At 34.6% G+C, this 17,615-nt stretch overlaps 2 protein-coding genes across 5 annotated transcripts in view; both read right to left on the bottom strand.

Moving 5' to 3' along the window:
- LOC137577068 (uncharacterized) overlaps positions 1-17,615 on the bottom strand; it is a 53,059-nt gene that overhangs the window by 32,213 nt on the left and 3,231 nt on the right. The gene's annotated exons all lie outside the window — the stretch shown is intronic.
- Positions 9,924-15,942, bottom strand: LOC137576329 (chromo domain-containing protein rhino-like). 4 transcript variants are annotated; one of them, XM_068289372.1, is made up of 3 exons: positions 14,783-15,942; positions 14,381-14,724; positions 9,924-10,743 (listed from the first exon to the last, which is right to left on the bottom strand). In XM_068289372.1, the coding sequence occupies exons 1-3, from the start codon at positions 15,872-15,874 to the stop codon at positions 10,566-10,568; spliced, it is 1,614 nt and encodes a 537-aa protein (XP_068145473.1). In that variant the 5' UTR covers positions 15,875-15,942; the 3' UTR covers positions 9,924-10,565. The 4 variants fall into 4 exon arrangements, with proteins under 4 accessions (XP_068145473.1, XP_068145474.1, XP_068145475.1 ...); XM_068289373.1 differs by having other exon boundaries at positions 10,601-10,743; positions 14,364-14,724; positions 14,783-15,940; XM_068289374.1 differs by having other exon boundaries at positions 10,608-10,743; positions 14,530-14,724; positions 14,783-15,940.

Genomic DNA, 17,615 nt, shown 5'->3' with positions numbered 1-17,615 from the left:
GTGGTTATCCACACCCACAATGTTTAAGTCAAGTGTCAATTTATAATTGATACAAATACAGACACCCCCTTTTCAGCACACTCTTGTTCCAGCCCTTCTCTTAATGCTCTGAAGTGCTGGGCAAATTAAATACAATTACGGCAAAATAATTGCCAACCAACGACAAAACGTAACAAACGACTCATAAACGGGTTTCTTGGGTTTAGAATGTTGTTTGATTTGGCCAACAGCATTCCATTTCCTCTTGTGCGGGTGTTGGCCACGTTCTATATAAATCAGTTAAGGCGCATTCTAATTGCCGGGCCAAGGTGTCCTTGTACACAGAACAAAAACAAAAAAAAAAAAAAAAAAAAATTAAATGATTGATTAGCATAAATATTTCTTGGCCGAAAGGCGGATATTATATTTGTATCATGTCGGAATGACTCGTTTGAATATGTTGGCAAAATCAAAAACCAGAAAGCAAACGAAATCAAAAATGAACGCTTTAAAAACTGGTTCGAATTTCTTTAGTTTATTATTTGCATTATTGTATGCAACCTGCTCAGACCAGTGACAGTAAAACTGTAGCTGTAATTAAAGTGGATTTTCGGGTGGGCAGTCAAAACAAACTCAACAAACTGGGTAAATGTAACACACACAAACACACTCAAACACTCTGACACACAGAGTGCAAATGCACTTCAAACTGTTGCACTTATTTTTCAAACGTTTATTTAAACTGGGTGAGCAGGTGCTTAGTTAACCGAATTATATAAAATAAATCCACAAACAACTTGCCGGAAATCAACTAAAACTTTTCGAATGGAATGTACTCTGTGTCTGATTCTCGTGGACCATCGATGAAAGTGAAACCGTTTATCCAATGCCGAAGGTGCAATACCCTGACAAGATTTATTACTTTCATGAAGAGGATAGCGCGGGGTCTTCAGGCTAAGATTTTCTAAGGGGAAATGGGTTTTGGATATCGAAAATCAGCCTGGAAGACCGGAAAATGTATCGATAATCTACCACATTTGGTAGTTAAAGGAAACACTTGTTTTTATTACAAGTCGTTTCAATTTAATACAAAAACTCTCAAGTGACGCATTCTGTTCAAAGCGCCAAAAAGAGGAAGTCCATGCACAAAGACAAACAATTCCCAGTCCAGCTCTCTATGGGCCTGAGAAAACTTCCAAACATTTTAAATTCATGACCAGCTTGACATAATGCCCATCAACATAAATTGAAAGCATTTTATTTTCAGTTTTTTTTTTTTATAATTTTTTCTCTTTCTTCATGAAAAGTAACCGCATAAATTTGTAAAACATTTCGAGTCAAAAGAAACATCCATCCAGATGCGTCGGCAAACTACTGGAACAACAACTACTGGGCGTGGCATAAGCCAGGCCAAAATAATCTTTTACATAATACGCTAAATGCTCATTGAGGGTCAGTTTTGGGGCGGTGAAAATGAATGAATTTCGTGAAGAAAGGCAACAGAGACGGTGAAACAAAACGAAAGTGAAATTTTTTTTGTTCGCTCATCGATTAAATCATGATTTTTCTTTTGTTTCGGTAATTCGAGCTTAAGCTTTGAATGATGAGAAATGGAGAGAAGAAAACAAAAGACAAAATCATCGATCATAGATCAATAAAAAAAAAAAAAAATTCAATTTTCATAAACTGAAGATGAGCATAAACATGAAATTAAATTGAATTCAGTGTGGGAGGTGGTTATGATCATGATGCTTATGATGATAATGAAGATGATGTGTCTGAGGCAGTCAAATTGATACTTCCTCAGTTCATAGTTCAGTTTCACCTGTTTGCCAATGGAGAAAATATTATGCAAAATATTAGAGACTCACGATCTAGAGAAGGTACGTTTATCTGTAACTAAATTAGTAGGCATTAGTATTTGAACTATTCGCTTTCCTCACTGCCAGAGCTTTTATCAGGTAAACGATGATTTAGGAAAATTTTGAAATATTTTGTTTACATTTTTCAAAATTTTTCTCATACTTAAATTACTAATAAAAGGTAGTTTATTTCATAATTGGTTTGCTCGTATTTCAATGCTAAAATAAATAATTGAAAGTTTGCTTCTGACATTCATTTATGCAAACTAATTGCTGTTATATGACCAAATAGCAGTAGACTCATTTTATCTTAGCAATAGCAGATTGAATCTCGGTCTTGAGCTCTTGAAATGTTTCTGGTTTAAAAATTTGTAAGCGACTTGATTTTCGATTTAAAACTCTGATGAATTTTTATTTTCTATACAGAAAACAACTAAAATGGTCGGTTCAAACTGGGAACTCAGTTTTTGTTTATTCGCAAAGGGATTTTTTCCATAAACTTTTTGTGAATCGCTAAATGATTCATTCTAAATAGCTTGGCTTACCAAATATTTAGATTCAGTATACACAAGTATCTGTCATTTGAATCAGAATAACTGAACTGATATATCTGTTAGATATTTTATTTGTTGTGCTTTAATAATCTATGCCACTAATCAAAGCCCAACAAATAAAGGTGTTACGGTTAATCTTCAATTTTTAATGCTATTCACATGTGTCCATCTAAAGACTCAACTTTACTTTGAGTATCTTACTCTTTGGACTTTCTCTAACTTGAAATGTATTGCTATTAACCATAGATCAAAAAGACTTTTTAAAGTTCAATATTGTATACTATTACGAAGAATACTGAAAGTCATTTTAGACTAGTTTAGATTGTCGGCATTAACATAGCCTTAAAGTCGTTTTTGGTGTTTTTTTAAGCCTCGGCAAAGTAATACATTAAACCATTAAAAAGCAGCCATTAAAGAGAACTTCAAAATCCAATGATCATTCTCACACACGTAAAAGGACAAACCACAATAAATTCTCGCCCATGCAATTGTAAATGGCAAACGAACAACGAAAAACTTCTTGACCAAAAAGAAAAAAAGTTCTCTTTAGCCGGTTTTTGCATTTGACTATCAATTTCAGGCATCAACAGACCATTGCCAACACTCCATGGACCTGGTCAAAATCAAAGCCAACCAAAAACTGGTTCAATACCACTATTCGGTCTCTCTGGATTATTGTGTGCGGGTGGCAATGTCCATATTCACATAAACAGTCAAAAACAAAAACAAAAACACAGAATTCACGACTGTAAGTTAAGTTGCGGCGTAGTGTTACTTTAGGCCATATTCCAATTCCAGGCTCTTTTTCTGGTGGCCCTTCATTGCTTGGCCCCAGCTCGTGCTGGGTTCAACGTAGAGGTGAAAGGCGAATGTAGTTTTGCTCTGGCGCATATTTTTTTGGCATGTCAGCTCTTCAATTTTGAATATTCTATCAATTTATTTGATGTTTGATTTGTGCTTCACACTTTTTTCCCCCTCTGCGTTTTTCTTTGTTTTTATTTGTTTCTTTTGGCTGCGTCAGCGTTGACTTTGTCCACAGTTTGCTCGTGCCATGAGTTTCATTTCATTTTTTGCCATTTTTATACCCTGGACTCAGTGGAGAAAGGGGGTATATAAGCTAACCACAAAGCACATACTAGATTCCGAGGATTTTAAGGACTATAATGTTTCAATGTTTAATTTTTCCAAGTGCTTGACACATGTCAGCAAAGAAATATTTCTCTAATGAAACTTCATTCAATAAAGGGCAGCATAATGTCTTTTTCTTTTCCATTCTGTTGAATTTTTTTTTAAGGTGCGACTGCATTTTGTTTATATTTATTTATTCATTTTTCTTTATTTTTCTCGTTTCTTGTTTTTTACTTATGTAATTTGCCAAGCGTGCTCTAGTCAGGTTCAATAGAAAAAATTGTATATTGCAAATATTAAAACCAAATTACGAGCACAACTCAAATGCAAAAACGAGTTTTATAGAAATCGAAAACGAAAAATTAAACTTTACTTATCGCCCCAGACCTGGGCTTGGCACATTGATCTCTTGCTTTTGGTCAACAACTAGAGCAAAAATAGATTTCATTTAAGCAATTTAAAGCAAAAGCCCCTAAGAGAACTACTGGAATGATACAAAATTTGCATATGATGAAATTGTGAAAATACCAAACCCAAATCCCTTGAATTTCAACATTCCTAGAGTTAGTTATTTGGTGTGCTTGTGTGTGGATGTAGTACCGTAATTCAGTAGAAAAAAAAAAAACAACAGTTCTATTACTTAATATGCAACACTAATGCGAACAATAGCAGCACGACATCGTGAAGAGAAAAAAAAGTAGTCAGACCCCCAACCCAACCAGATTCAAGCATCAGACTCGAACCCGAATCCGACCCAGCCACATTCACCGACAAAAAACACACGATCCTACAGTTACAGTTTCCCGAGACATTCAATCAACACAATTCCACGACTTGGTCTTAGAAAGGCAAAAGTTGAATAAAATAACAACAGCAACAAAGATCTAAATAGAAAAACAGTTGTTCAACTGTTCATGGTGTTGTTGTTGTTTGCTGTTGGATGGTTGGTTGGTTGGTTGGATGAGGGCGGCTCACAGCGGGCTATTTCACACCTACAGTATACTGTGTAAGCACATATGTACATACATATATACAGCTACAGGTACAGTTAGAGTGTAGTTGGAGTTGCTCTGATATAGAACCCCACTTATAGTTGGGTATTTTTTTTGGCGGCACTTTTTTTTCTAAGCTATATATGTACGTGCTTGGATTTTGATAAAGTGCTACAAGAGATTGTTAAACACTGACAATGGCAAGGAATTTCGTTGCTGGAATGATAATTTGTTTTGGAATTGGATCACACATTAATGTGAGAGATTTGTGACTGTTGTCTAAGCGGTTTGAGGTAGTACCTGAGAGAAGGGAACTGCCAATGCAGTGGATGGGAATTTGTCTAGAATTGTTTTAATATACATATGTATGTATATAAATCCTTCTATGAATATGTATAATTTATGCTGGTATTGACTCTATACTTATTACTTCTTCTTTGTTTTCATTCATAATCATCCATTCTTAGTAATCGATAATAAGGATTTCAGCTTGGGAGTTTATATTTTTAAGGAAAATAGTTAGGATAGTCTCTCTATTCTACTTGTGTCTTCTACATTCTACCGATCTGCTTCACATCATTCAAACAGTGTGAAAGGAAAGCCAATAAACGTTTTTAACACTAATAGACATCTTTCTGACTATTTACCAAACAAGTTTCAGTTAAAAACTGAACCAAAATCCATTTCCCCTTTGTCTAAATGACTAAATCCAAAACTGTTATTAGTCAAAACTTGAGTAATTTTCTTACCAAAGTGAAATCCCAAAATTCGTAAGCAAACTGAGTTATTAATGTCGTTACAAGGAAAACTCTTATGGGGATACATTCACAATTTAAAAAAAAAAAAAAGAAACCGAATCAAGTTCGTTGCTTAAGTCATTCGTTTCGTTGGCTGGCCTTTTGTGACTTTTGTAAGGCAATTTTTTATTCCAGCTTAGCTACTGCAATGAGAGGGAATGCAGTTATCCTTGAGTCAACAATTTGGGCAGACCGCCCTATAAATAGTATGTATGTATGGACATATATAATAATCAAAGAAGAGATTCCTCCCCTCCATCTCTAGGGGCAACATTTAAGCAGGAAATGATGCCCAAAAGCAACAATCGAAACAACAACAAGAGTTGCTTAACGAGCAGCCGGCATAAAATGCAATATATGCCCTTTGTTCGGATCTTTTCAGATGGCGAAAAAGGCAAACTGCATTTTTAATAAAAATGTCAAGATATGAAAGTTGTTGGCAAGAAAAAAAAAAACGACTGAACGAATTGCCACAGAACCGAAGCCGAATCTGCCAAAGTGGAGAACTGCTCTCTGATCTCTACTGGCGACAATGAATTGCAATTTGCAAGCTTCTGCTAAGTAGTCCTCGCATTCAATTGATATGGCCGACTGGCAGAGACTGAAAAGTGCAACAGTCGAGAAAAAGATCATCATCATTTGCCTCACTCGGCGTGTGTGTCTGTGTGTGGGTGAAGAGGACGAGCGACGACTACGGCGACGATGATCAGCGTCTTGAAAAGCCATTCAACTCGGGAATGGAGATTGATGGAGTGTTATTTGCTTTAATAACACTCTTAAGAATTGCATATTTGTGGTTCATTGAACCGCACAATATTAAAACGACGTTTTCATGGGTTTTTATTTTGTTCAGGTAGCCTACACCTCATCCAGCACAATATGTAATGAAGCCAATTTCCATCCACTTGGCTGCGGATTCAGAGTGCCAAACCACTTAGGGAAACGTTTTCAATGGGTCTGGAGTATATGGCTTCTATAGTATAACTGAATGCCTTAAACACGCCCCAAAATCATAGCCCATTCAGCTACCCACGCCCTAAGCCACAGTCATACATAAATAGCAGGAGGCAAAATATGCAAATCAGACCAAAGACAAAAGGCATAGAAAGAATCAAACAGAGGGAGCAACAAAAACCTTTGCTGTTCACACAATAAATCAGCCAGAAACAGCAAAGGAGGAAAAAAAATCACAATGAGCAGCAACAGAAATTGTAATTACAACAACAATAGACCAGTTGGCCAAGAAAAACTAAGCCAAAATCAAATGGTTGACCATTTTTGTTTTTTGCTTTAACGTGGGCAAAGTGTGCGGCGAAATGTTCCATACCCTTTATTAACTATGACAAAGGGTATATTTAGTATCTTCAAACTCATGATCAGCATCTATTAAATTCAGACAAAGATTCATGCCAATTCATTACAAACTACTTTAGATGGTATTTTTTAGTCGATTCTTTTATTTGGTAAATGGTAAATTTGCTTTGGTTGTCTTTCATTGGACTTTTGGCCATTCTTTTTATCACCCCAAAAACAAAAACGAAACAAAAACTAAATATGCGGAAAATTACAATGTATATAGAAATTTGTTTTTTGTGTGTTTTGAGAGAAACAGTTATCAAATCCGTAATTTATGTATGTAGTAGTAGACTTATTTCTCTTTTTAACCGATTGCATAAAAGTTGGCAAATTTTTATTCATGTCAATTTATGTAAGACTATGTAAATGATTGCGAAATAAATTAAGAAAATAATCAAACGCTTCTTTTTTTTTTCATTATGCAAAAAAGTTGTGATATCCATATCATTCAGATCGAATTACCATACTATCTATTTAGCGGATTTAGAGTCACAACAATTTGCAAGTTTTAAGAATTCTGATTAATATAAAATTTCTTTTATATTCGTTTCCTTTTGTTGGTTTAATTTTTAATATATTTTACTTTTCCCAACAAATAGTTTTATTATAACCGTGAATTTTTTGTAAAAGACAGGAAAAAAAGGAAATAATTTTGAAAACCAATTAAAATTTGACAGAATTAGATAGAAACCATGTTGGATATATAATTTAGTAAAAAGATCGATTCTATTGATTGAATAATTTTCTTATTAACTTAAACAAAACATCCACTGTTTAAGCCTGTAACTTCCTGCTATCTAATAATATTAACGTTGAAATCACGCTGCAGAGTTAACTAAGAGGATTAAATTTGGCGTACATTTGCAGTTTGTCTCCAGTCAACTGACTAGGAGAAAGGCTTAAAGAGCAATATCTATTATTGAAGTTACTCCTATACAAACGCCTTCACTCAATGGCCTTTGTTGCCTTTCCGGTACAGTGTTTCCCATCTATATTTCCAACCCGCAATGTGGGTTAATGGTAAGCTTAACTCGATTGCCTAACCAGAAATTTGTAATTTAACAGCAGCCGCAAAATTTATAAAGAAAGGGGCAAGTGACAATTACCAATCGCGATATCAACAACCTCAAAAAAAAAAAAACCTAAAACCGCACGCAAATTTACCTTGAAATATAAATACTTAAGAGTAAGAGAGTTTCAGTTTTTAAAATAAAAAATTCAATCTGAACAAAAAAAAAAAAAAAAAAAAACGGGGCGTCACATTGCAAATTGTAATTTTCGGCTGAACCAAACAACAACAAAAGTAAAACAACTTTAATGACACGAAATTGAATGGAAGGCAAAAAAAAAAAAAAAAAAGAAGAAAAAAAAAATAAGCGAACTTAAATTTTTGTTTTATGCCTGGCTGTTTGCACTTTGCAACAAAACGGAAATGCCAACAACTATAGTAAGAGAGAAGGACAGACAGATTCAGTCAATTGGGTCAAGGATTCTCAAGACATTTTTTTCGCCACACTCGATTGACTTCGACCCGAGTTAGGGTAGGGCCTCACACACATAGCTTACATATAGTAAAGTTCAGTTCAGTTCAGTTGAGTTCGGGTCGGTTTGGTTCAATCACCGACTGATAGTGAAAATGGTTGCACACCTGGGCCAGAAATCGAAGTCGAATTTTCCTTTGTCTTTTCAAAATATTTGTGCTGGTTATGTCACTGACCTACCAATAGGCTCTCGGGCTGGCAAAAAAACCACCAATGCTTGTTGCAACTCAGCGGGTTGTCCCCCCATTTATTGGACATCTAACATCTACATACATTTTTTTTTGTGGTCCAATTATGAGTCACGTTGATGGACTCCAAACACGGCATCCAAGTCCATGAATCATATGGTTCTAACACGATTTTTTGGTATCCCCAGTGGATTTATTTGTGGGAACTTCTTTATTTTTTGAAAAACAAGAAAAGATTATTTCTAAGAAACAACAAAACTTTCTAAAAAAAAGTATTGATACTATATGTCATTGTGAATCAAAGTAAAAATATGTTGGCCAGTGTAATATATGATAAGTATCAAATTGTCTGTTGAACCACATAACTTTTTAGTACGATTTTCCCTCAGCCATATTGTTGGTTACCATACTTTTGCCCATAATCACTTAATTTCATAATTTTGCATTACTTTCGCCCCTTTGGCTAAATGGCACCTGGTGGTCGCTTGGTGCCCTGGCCATAACTACCGACGATTTAGTGTCTCCAAGCAGTTCCGTTTTCTACAGTCAACACTTTCTTTTTGCCAAAATTTACATATACTTTTTGTCTTGGCCACTGCGCTACTGCTGATTTTGTTTATGATTTATAACCGCTGCCAAATTGTCAAAAGAAATCAACTCTTCCAACACCCAAGTTCTGCATGAGAGGCGATGACTTCGCCACCGCCGCCGCCGCCGCCGCAGCTAATGACTGACTGTTGGTCAGCAAGTTGGAAGCCATAAAACACAACTGGACGGAATGGCACAATTGCAACTAGTTGGCCAGGCGAAAGTAAAACGAATGCGAAACAGCTATGAGGAAAATCAAAAGCTAAACAACAAAATCAAGAAAAAAAAACGGTTTAAGGAAAAACGAAGAGAAAAACTGAGAAGAAAGAAAAACCTAATGCGTTCAATGTACTGCAATGGTGTAGACAAATTGGGGCGTGGCAGTGCAGCACAGTGACCAGTCAACATTTGTAGCTCTTTTTTGTCTGTGCCTTTGTCATGAGTCATTTGTAAGCGGAAGTTGTAGGCGAAGCTAATTAAACAACAAACACACACAACACAAACAAAACAAGAAGCGACAGACAATTGAAAGAAACATTGTAATGTGACTTTTAGGCAAAACATTTAACATATTTTTCATTGCCCACCCACCCGTCAGATACAATCTGGAAATTTAAGACACCAAAAGAATGCACATCGCCTGGCAATTACCATATAAACCTCATTCATTTCGAAACACACCCCGAAACAGAAAAGTGCACAAAACAAAGCAAATCAAGCAAGTATATAAGAAAATAACGTAATAATTGCATTTGCCCACAGCTACAAATATTTCAAAAAGTCAAACAAAAATGTCAACAACTTTGCCAAAGACAACAGAGAATGAAGGAAATCAAAATAGGTATACATATATATAATATGTACATATGTATATATATATTTATGAGGAGTGCTGATTTGTGGGGGCTTGAATTTCAATTTGGCAATTACAATACAAATTGGCATTTCAGAATTTATTATTACCATTTATGAAATTGGGATATATTTTTATTTTTACTATATATATTAACTATACATAACTGATTTATTTATATGTAACTAAAGTATATTAAAGTCTTGTGGTTTTCTAAGTTGCACTGTTGCTAATAAAAAAAAAATAGATAAGTTCAATTTTAAATGAAAGATTAGTTAAAGTTCTCAGATGAATCAAAATCAATCTGAGAAGAACAATAACATTTAATGATAATATCGCTACTTAGATCGTGATTGAAGCACTATGTTCTTTAGCAATTGCTAGTAGATAAGAAATTAAAAACAAAATGTCTTTAATTAATACGAATCTAAATTGCAAAAAGTTTCATAGTTTCAGTTGCATCTTTCACATTTACATAAAAGGAGAAAATAATAATAATTCAAACTAAACATTTTTCTATTCAAAAGATAATCAATAAAATGCTTTAAAAACTTATACCAATGTTAAAACTTTCAAGAAATTTGAGTTTGAAGATATAACAACATAAACTTCTTGATTCAATAAACTTTCAAATACGATTAACCAGATCGTAAACAATATAATGGAAGTTAATAATTAAGGAAAACTTGAAATCATAATTGGTACAAACTTCCACGTCTGTTCAACATTACATTAATAGAAACCTAAATATTATAAACCATCGTTTTATGCATGTTAGAAATGTCGTTATAAAGCCTAATTTTAAAAATATATAAAATGATTCATTCATTTGATAACTTATTGTGTTTTTAACCCTGAACTTCAGCAGATTGCTATTGCTTTGTGTACGATGAGAATTTTCATACCTAAAACGAAAGAGAGAAAGAGACGAAAATGAATAAAAACAGTTTTAATGTTAGCTCGTATAAAATAATTAAAAAAGTGAAACAACACAAAATTAGTTAGTTGAACATTTTCGGAGTTTTGTTTGATGGTGTGAATATACATATAAAATAAAGTAATACAATCATAACTATATCAGGTTCTGGGCTAAAACAAAACAAAGCAAGGTCAAAAAACCAAAATTGATATTACGGTTTGTGTGATTTTGTGCGTGGAAGTGACTTTTAAATAAATGTGGGAATAACCAGAAGAAAAATCACTGCATAGACTTTGCTTAGAGCAAGGTTAAACTTGGTTTCCGTTTGATTAATGACTAGCTAAAATAACTACCATGAGTTTTTGCATTGAATTTTTTAGTTAACTACTTAGTATTAGCTATTGATAATTGGATATGATTATTACTCTAACACTTGAAGATTCAATTAGATAGATATGTGATACATTTTGTATATGGATATGGCCTCATAAACTAAATCATCGTAAACTAGTTTGGGCAATCAAAACCGCATCTCCAACAGATGTTAAGAGCCCTCGACACTCAATTGCATCAGCAGCTACAACAACTACAACTACAGAGCCAGCAGCAACACTAGCACCATTAACAACATATAATTGCTGTTCCAATAACCTCTAACCCGCAGGCACCCAACAACAAACAACAACTGAGATAACAAATAAGTAACAATATATTGTATATATAACGTTGGTGGACTCGTGCCAGCCAAACAAACAACTATAGGTAAATATATTAAACTGTCAAGCAATCATAATAAATAAAGCCAACAAAAGCAAAGTGGAAAAACGCCCCCACCGAAACCGACAAAAAAAAAAAAAAAAGAAAAGAGGAAAACAAAATATAATAAAAAAGTTCATCATGATGCAGTGGAAATTGTATATCATATGATGGTCCAGCATTAGCCAAAAGCGACTCAAATAAAGAGAGATGGGGAGTGAGAGATCTGCAGGAGGTCGACAATCATTTCGGTTTTTACCTGGCCTCAGATCTGCATATACATATGACTTGATGTTTTCTTGTCTGGCCCACACGACAGACCTGGCCAACTACAAACCACAAAAAAAAAAAAAAAAAAATACAAACACAAATGCAAGACAACTAACTAACTACAAATACTGTTTTTGGTAATAAGCGAAGCGTTAAACAAATTGCATTACAACAACACAAACAACAACTACATACAATAACAACTTACATACACGAAAAATGTCTGATTTGTTGTCTAGCATATGCAAAGCGTCATAAATGAGGTTGCCTTTTGCCTTGCATTGCCTTGGGCGTAATTACATCAACTACCAAAAATGGTCAAAAGAGCGAGAAAATTATCGCATATATATGATGTAGTTGTTGTTGTAATAACCAGCCATCCAACTAACTGAACGCAAGACAGACAGAAAATAATTAAATGCAAATTTATTTTCAAGCCACATTATTTTTTCTCCTTCTTTTTTTCTTTCAATATGTCGAAACATTTTCATTGCAATTAATGGAAGAGACCGATAATAAATGTTGCCTAAACAATTTATATATATTTTTATTGAATACAAGCTTGCAAGACTTGTTTTCAACTCGAGGAAATTATAGCAACCAGATCAATACACACATAAGTCAATCAACGCCCCATTAACTTAACTAAAAGAAAATCTTAGTTTTCAAAATGATTGCAAAATGTTTCAAGTTACATTTGATAGCTATGAAACTAGCTTTACATTGAGTAAAGCAAAAGTAAATCACAATCACTAGAAGCATTAGTTCTTAACTAAACCATGAGAACCAATATTACATGGTTATGAGAACTAATATTAAGTTCTCAAATACTGATGGATCGACTATTGTTGTCCAACATACAACATTGTTCTCAATTTGTAAACGAAACAATAAAAAAATATTTTACAACATTTCAAAGTTCTTCTTACTGAAACAGAACAGAACCGAGAGACGTTATATAATATAAAGATGATCAAGGAGACTTCTCTTTAAGGGGTTTCTCTTTCAAGTTATTCCCCTAAAAATAAATTTGAATGCTTGAAGATAAACATCAAATTCGTTCAACATTTTTTTAAACTTCTAGCAAAATAACTATACCCTCATCTAAGAAACAGAGTATAAGAAAACCAAATTGGCAAGCAATAATCGGTCATAATCACACAGAGAAAATGAGTTCAAAAATCTAGACAAGCAACAAGTAAGCGCACCTTAGAAAATTATACTTAAATTGATTAAATTATAAAGCAGAGAATTAAAAGTCAACACAAGATGAAAATTGCTTCCCTTCCATCTGGTTTTATAGATAATAACTCAACTCCAAATGTTTGCCGAAAATAGAAACGAGGTAGAAAAAAAAGGTAATTGTTGAATTGATTCGAGAATGAGATATAGCCAGAGCAATGAACCGAATACAAAACTAAATTAATTAAAGAAAACTAAACTTTGTTTAGATTAAAAATTGAACTTTCTGCTGCATGTCTTTCCTTGTATAATTTTAATTTTGACCTTCTGTTAAGCAATGATGCCAACTTTAGTCAAATTTTTCGGTTAGTTACAAATCGAATTGCAAATCGTTAAAAATTGCTTTATGATTTGTTGGCAAATTGTTACAAGAAAATACAAAAAACCAAATGCAATCAGTGAAAAAAGCAATGTACAAATGACATTGAAAATTGCGCAAAATATGTACACATTAGCCACTCGATCAAGCCGGTCCAGCCAAGCCAGCAACGAGGCGTGCCTGTCTAGCTAACCATTGGTGCCAAGCATACTCTTTGGGTTGGGTTTCTCGTAGTCGTTTGATTGAAGGTTGTATATGGCAGCAAGATATGCATAGATCACACATATCCAAACATATCGCAATGGTTAGTCAGTCAGAGAGTTATGTTTTTATTTGCTTAATTCGCGAAAGAGACAAACACAATTTGAAGCTTTTGCATGTAAAGAGTTTGGTTAGTTCAATGAACCGAAGCCGCCCACGAGAAAAGCTTGTCATGGATAGAGAGATGGAGACACATTTGAAGCCGCATGGTTCAAAGCGAAGGCGTCTGTATAGCTGGGTAGCTGTCAACAGATGCCACAAGATAAGACACAAGCAGACTCCAACTTTAAATCCGACAACACGTGTATTTGGAGTCTCATAATTTTCGACTTGATCTTGAGCATGAAATCTACACAACAGAGAGAATAGAAGAGTGCCTCATCTTGGAATTTTTTTTCTACATAAATCTTTTGGTTTACGAACATAAATTTCCTCCTCTAAGTAACAAAAGAGGCAAAACCAACTAACAATTTGTCATATGGCTAACTTGTGCATTATCAATGTGATTTATGTGGCAAAGAAGAGTGGCAAATGCAGGTGCAATAGCACCGGATGAAATCGGATTGCTATTTCCCTGAAGGCAAAATTTTTCATGGCCCATGGCCCATAGCTTCATCATCACCACCAAAAATATCGCGAGCGTCGAACTGTAAAGTTATGATGCGGCCGTTCTTTGAACGGAAGTTAGCGTTTAAGGTTATGGGTACGGGGTCGTGGCAGAAAGATCTACCAACTTTTGTTGTTGTTTTTATACGTACGGGGTGCTGCAACCTACATGACAACCACCAACGACTCCAAGTATTTTATAATCTGCTGTGGATAAATGTCAATGAGGTCGTCTAGGAGAATAACATCCGTAATACTCATTCCTTGCCAATTGACATACAGAAAGAGTTTTTCCCGCATTTTAAAATGGTGTATCACCTTGTCCAAGGGAAGGCCACGAGCGAGGCCATACGGATATTTTTTTATTCTGGGTGAAACTCTCCATGTTTCCCCTCTTTCCCTTTTGTTGCCGCTGCGATTTATGGAATAGTTGTCGTCTAAATTTGGCTCACATTTCGGTGTGGTGGTAGTGCTAGGCATATTCTCCTGCCTATTATGGGTGCCACAGTGCAACTGATTTATTAAATATATTAATTAATGCGCAAGAATATTGATATATAAAGATGCTTACACGCTTCATTACAACATCAATGGAATTATCCAGATTTCTTGGCTTCATAGGTTTACCCGGCCGCGATGTAGGCGTATCGCGTAGCTTTTGATGTTGTTTCCCTTTCTTGCCCCTCCATTTACGTGCCTGCTCTTTAATAAACTCCAAGGAATTATATTTTGAAACAGCACTCAAACAAGGGCTGCAAGCTCCTGTTGTTTTACCCGCTTGTGGGCGTTGCTTTTGAGGCTTCTGAGTTTCTTGCTTCACTGGGATCGTTTCATCATTATCACTTGAGTCACTGCTCAGGTCTAAAAATGATCTATGCTCATAGGACCGCGAATGGTTTCTCTTGGCCTTAAATTCTTGTTTTGCCTTACGTTTTGGCGACGATAATATATTTAAGGACTTATTGTCTAATTCTGGGGTGAGTTCTTGATTTGCTTTTCGTTTTAATGGCGATACGATATTTAAAGTTTTACTAGTCATTTCGGGAGATACTTTAATTTCTTCTTTTCCTTTACGTTTTAATGGCGATAAGGTATTAGAAGTCTTAATGTCCATTTCTGGGGAAAGTTTAACATCTTGTTTTGTTTTACTGGCTATTTCTGGGGATAGTTTAACTTTTTGCTTTAGTTTACGCTGTAATGGCAAAGAACTAGCTTTTATTTGGAGTTTGTCCATTTTCATGAGAAGATTAGCTTCATCAATTTCCCTGGTGTGCAGCGTTGAAGATGTTGTTTTTTTATTTTGTTTCTTTGCCGATGTAGATAAAGTTTCAAGGCGCTCGGTTTTGATCAGTGCCTCCTGTTTCATTTGTTTTTTATGCAATTCCACCTCAAAATCCGTGAGAAGTTCAATGCAATTGCCCATGTTCTCCTGGGGCTCCCAAGTGCTCTCCTCATCCGGATAACCAAACCACTTGATCAGTAGTTGTGGGCGTCCATTCCAAAAGCGTTTACCCATGATCTTTTCTACGATGTATTCCTCAGGTAAGATTGTTGGCTCGTTGCTCTTGAGCGGTGTTTTGTTAGACGGTTCTTTTTTAATCGTCTTCACTTTGGCGTGGCCAATTAAACTCACGGATACAAAGGCATCCTTCTTTAAAGACATTTTTATCAACTTTTCGCATTACAAAATTCCACAAGAAAAAGGGTTGCCAGATGCCTCTCTTGTCCCGGCTCAACGGCAGTGCTTACAAAATCTGGCAGCGCCACCAGAGCCCATAGAAACTTTACTAGTGTTGGCTACCGAATTTTTCAAATTTTTTTTTTCTGTTACTGATCGTTTTTAATTATAATCTAAAATTAAGAGTATAGAGTATCTTTAAGTCAACTCAATTCTTTTTAAAGTTATTATTTTTTGTTTTTGTGTAGCCATTAATACTTGTTTTCCTTTTGGAGCAACAAACTACAGTTAACTTAAGCGGAAATAATGCGGCTGTTGTTGCACTATGAAAATGTATACATACATATGTACATATACAATACCAACAACCATTTTAATTGGCCATTGGCAAAAATACCAAAGCAATATTTAGCTTTTGTTTTAGTGTGTACTTACATATATAAATGTACATGCATATATGTACATACGTACATATGTAAATTACAATAATAATTTTTTACATTTCTTTTCACTGCAATAATGTGCAAATCAAGTTTTGGACAACAATGTCATTGGGCATTTTTCTCATCATTGTGGTCACAGAAAGGCGCCAAGTTTACATGGAAACTCAATGAATGAAATGAAAAAACCGAAGCCAATGAAATGTGTTAACTGGATCCAAAAAAAGGGTTATACCTCTTAAAATGTATGTATGTACATATATCATTTAGTAACTTTATTTCACTCAAATAGTTCTTAAAAAGCAAAAAGCATTATGATTTATGAGACGAATATGTTTCTGAATAAAAGGCGTTTAAAGAAATTTGCAAATATCTTAGGCCAAGTTTCATTTAATCAGTGGCGTAGCCAGAAAATTTTTGGGGGGGTTAACATGTTTTAGGATCAAAGATATTGAATTGGCTGAATCAATTTTATAAGAAATGAAATTTTTATCCCCAAAACCCCCCCCCGTTACTACGCCACTGCATTTAATTAAGCTATTTTCCTCCTCATCAATGGACTGTTTAATTTGAAATCAGTGTTTGTAGGAATATCGTTTATATAGAGTATCAGCATATTTGTATTTGTAAAATATGTGTAAGTAAAGTATGTTTATATGCTGTGACAATTTAAAAATGTTATATAGAAAAGTCAGTCAGTCAGCTGTTGACAGTTGGCAGCTGGCAGTTAGCGGGGCAGACAGTCAGTCAACCTGTTATAAATTTTCTGAGCTCAGACTCAAAGTTGCGGCACAACTTTACGACGTTTCTTTCACTTTCTTTTTATCACGCATTTGCCATGTGTATGCTGTTATATTTGTTGTTGTTTCTATATCACATACATTCGTTCGTTTTCTCGTATGTAGGTATTTATTTTAATTCGATCAAATTAACAAGTAGAAAGAAAAAAAGTGAAATTAATGACAATGATGAATAAAAAACCAAACAAGGGCAGCTCTCATCAAGGGTCACCAATTCACTTTCGTTTTTCATATTTCCTATTACAAAATTCCAAGCAGCAAGAGAAGGAAAAAAAATCATGTTGCCTTTGTATTCGTATGTTTAATTTGCATAGAAGAAACTTGAAACTAAACTTGTTTTCAACACGCGCGACAAAAGACAAAACAAAAAAAGGCCAGCAAAAACAGAAAATATTCATAAAGAAAGAAAACAACAAAATATAATACTGTGTCCATAAGCAGTGTTTCTTGATTTCGGATGCATATACTAATATGTATTGGTATTTT

The sequence above is a fragment of the Drosophila tropicalis genome, unplaced genomic scaffold (assembly GCF_018151085.1).
Source record: "Drosophila tropicalis isolate 14030-0801.00 unplaced genomic scaffold, ASM1815108v1 contig_593, whole genome shotgun sequence".
In the NCBI taxonomy this organism is placed as follows: Eukaryota; Metazoa; Arthropoda; class Insecta; order Diptera; family Drosophilidae; genus Drosophila; species Drosophila tropicalis.
The sequence above is the reverse complement of the archived record's forward strand: the minus strand, read 5'-3'. Positions and strand labels throughout refer to the sequence as shown.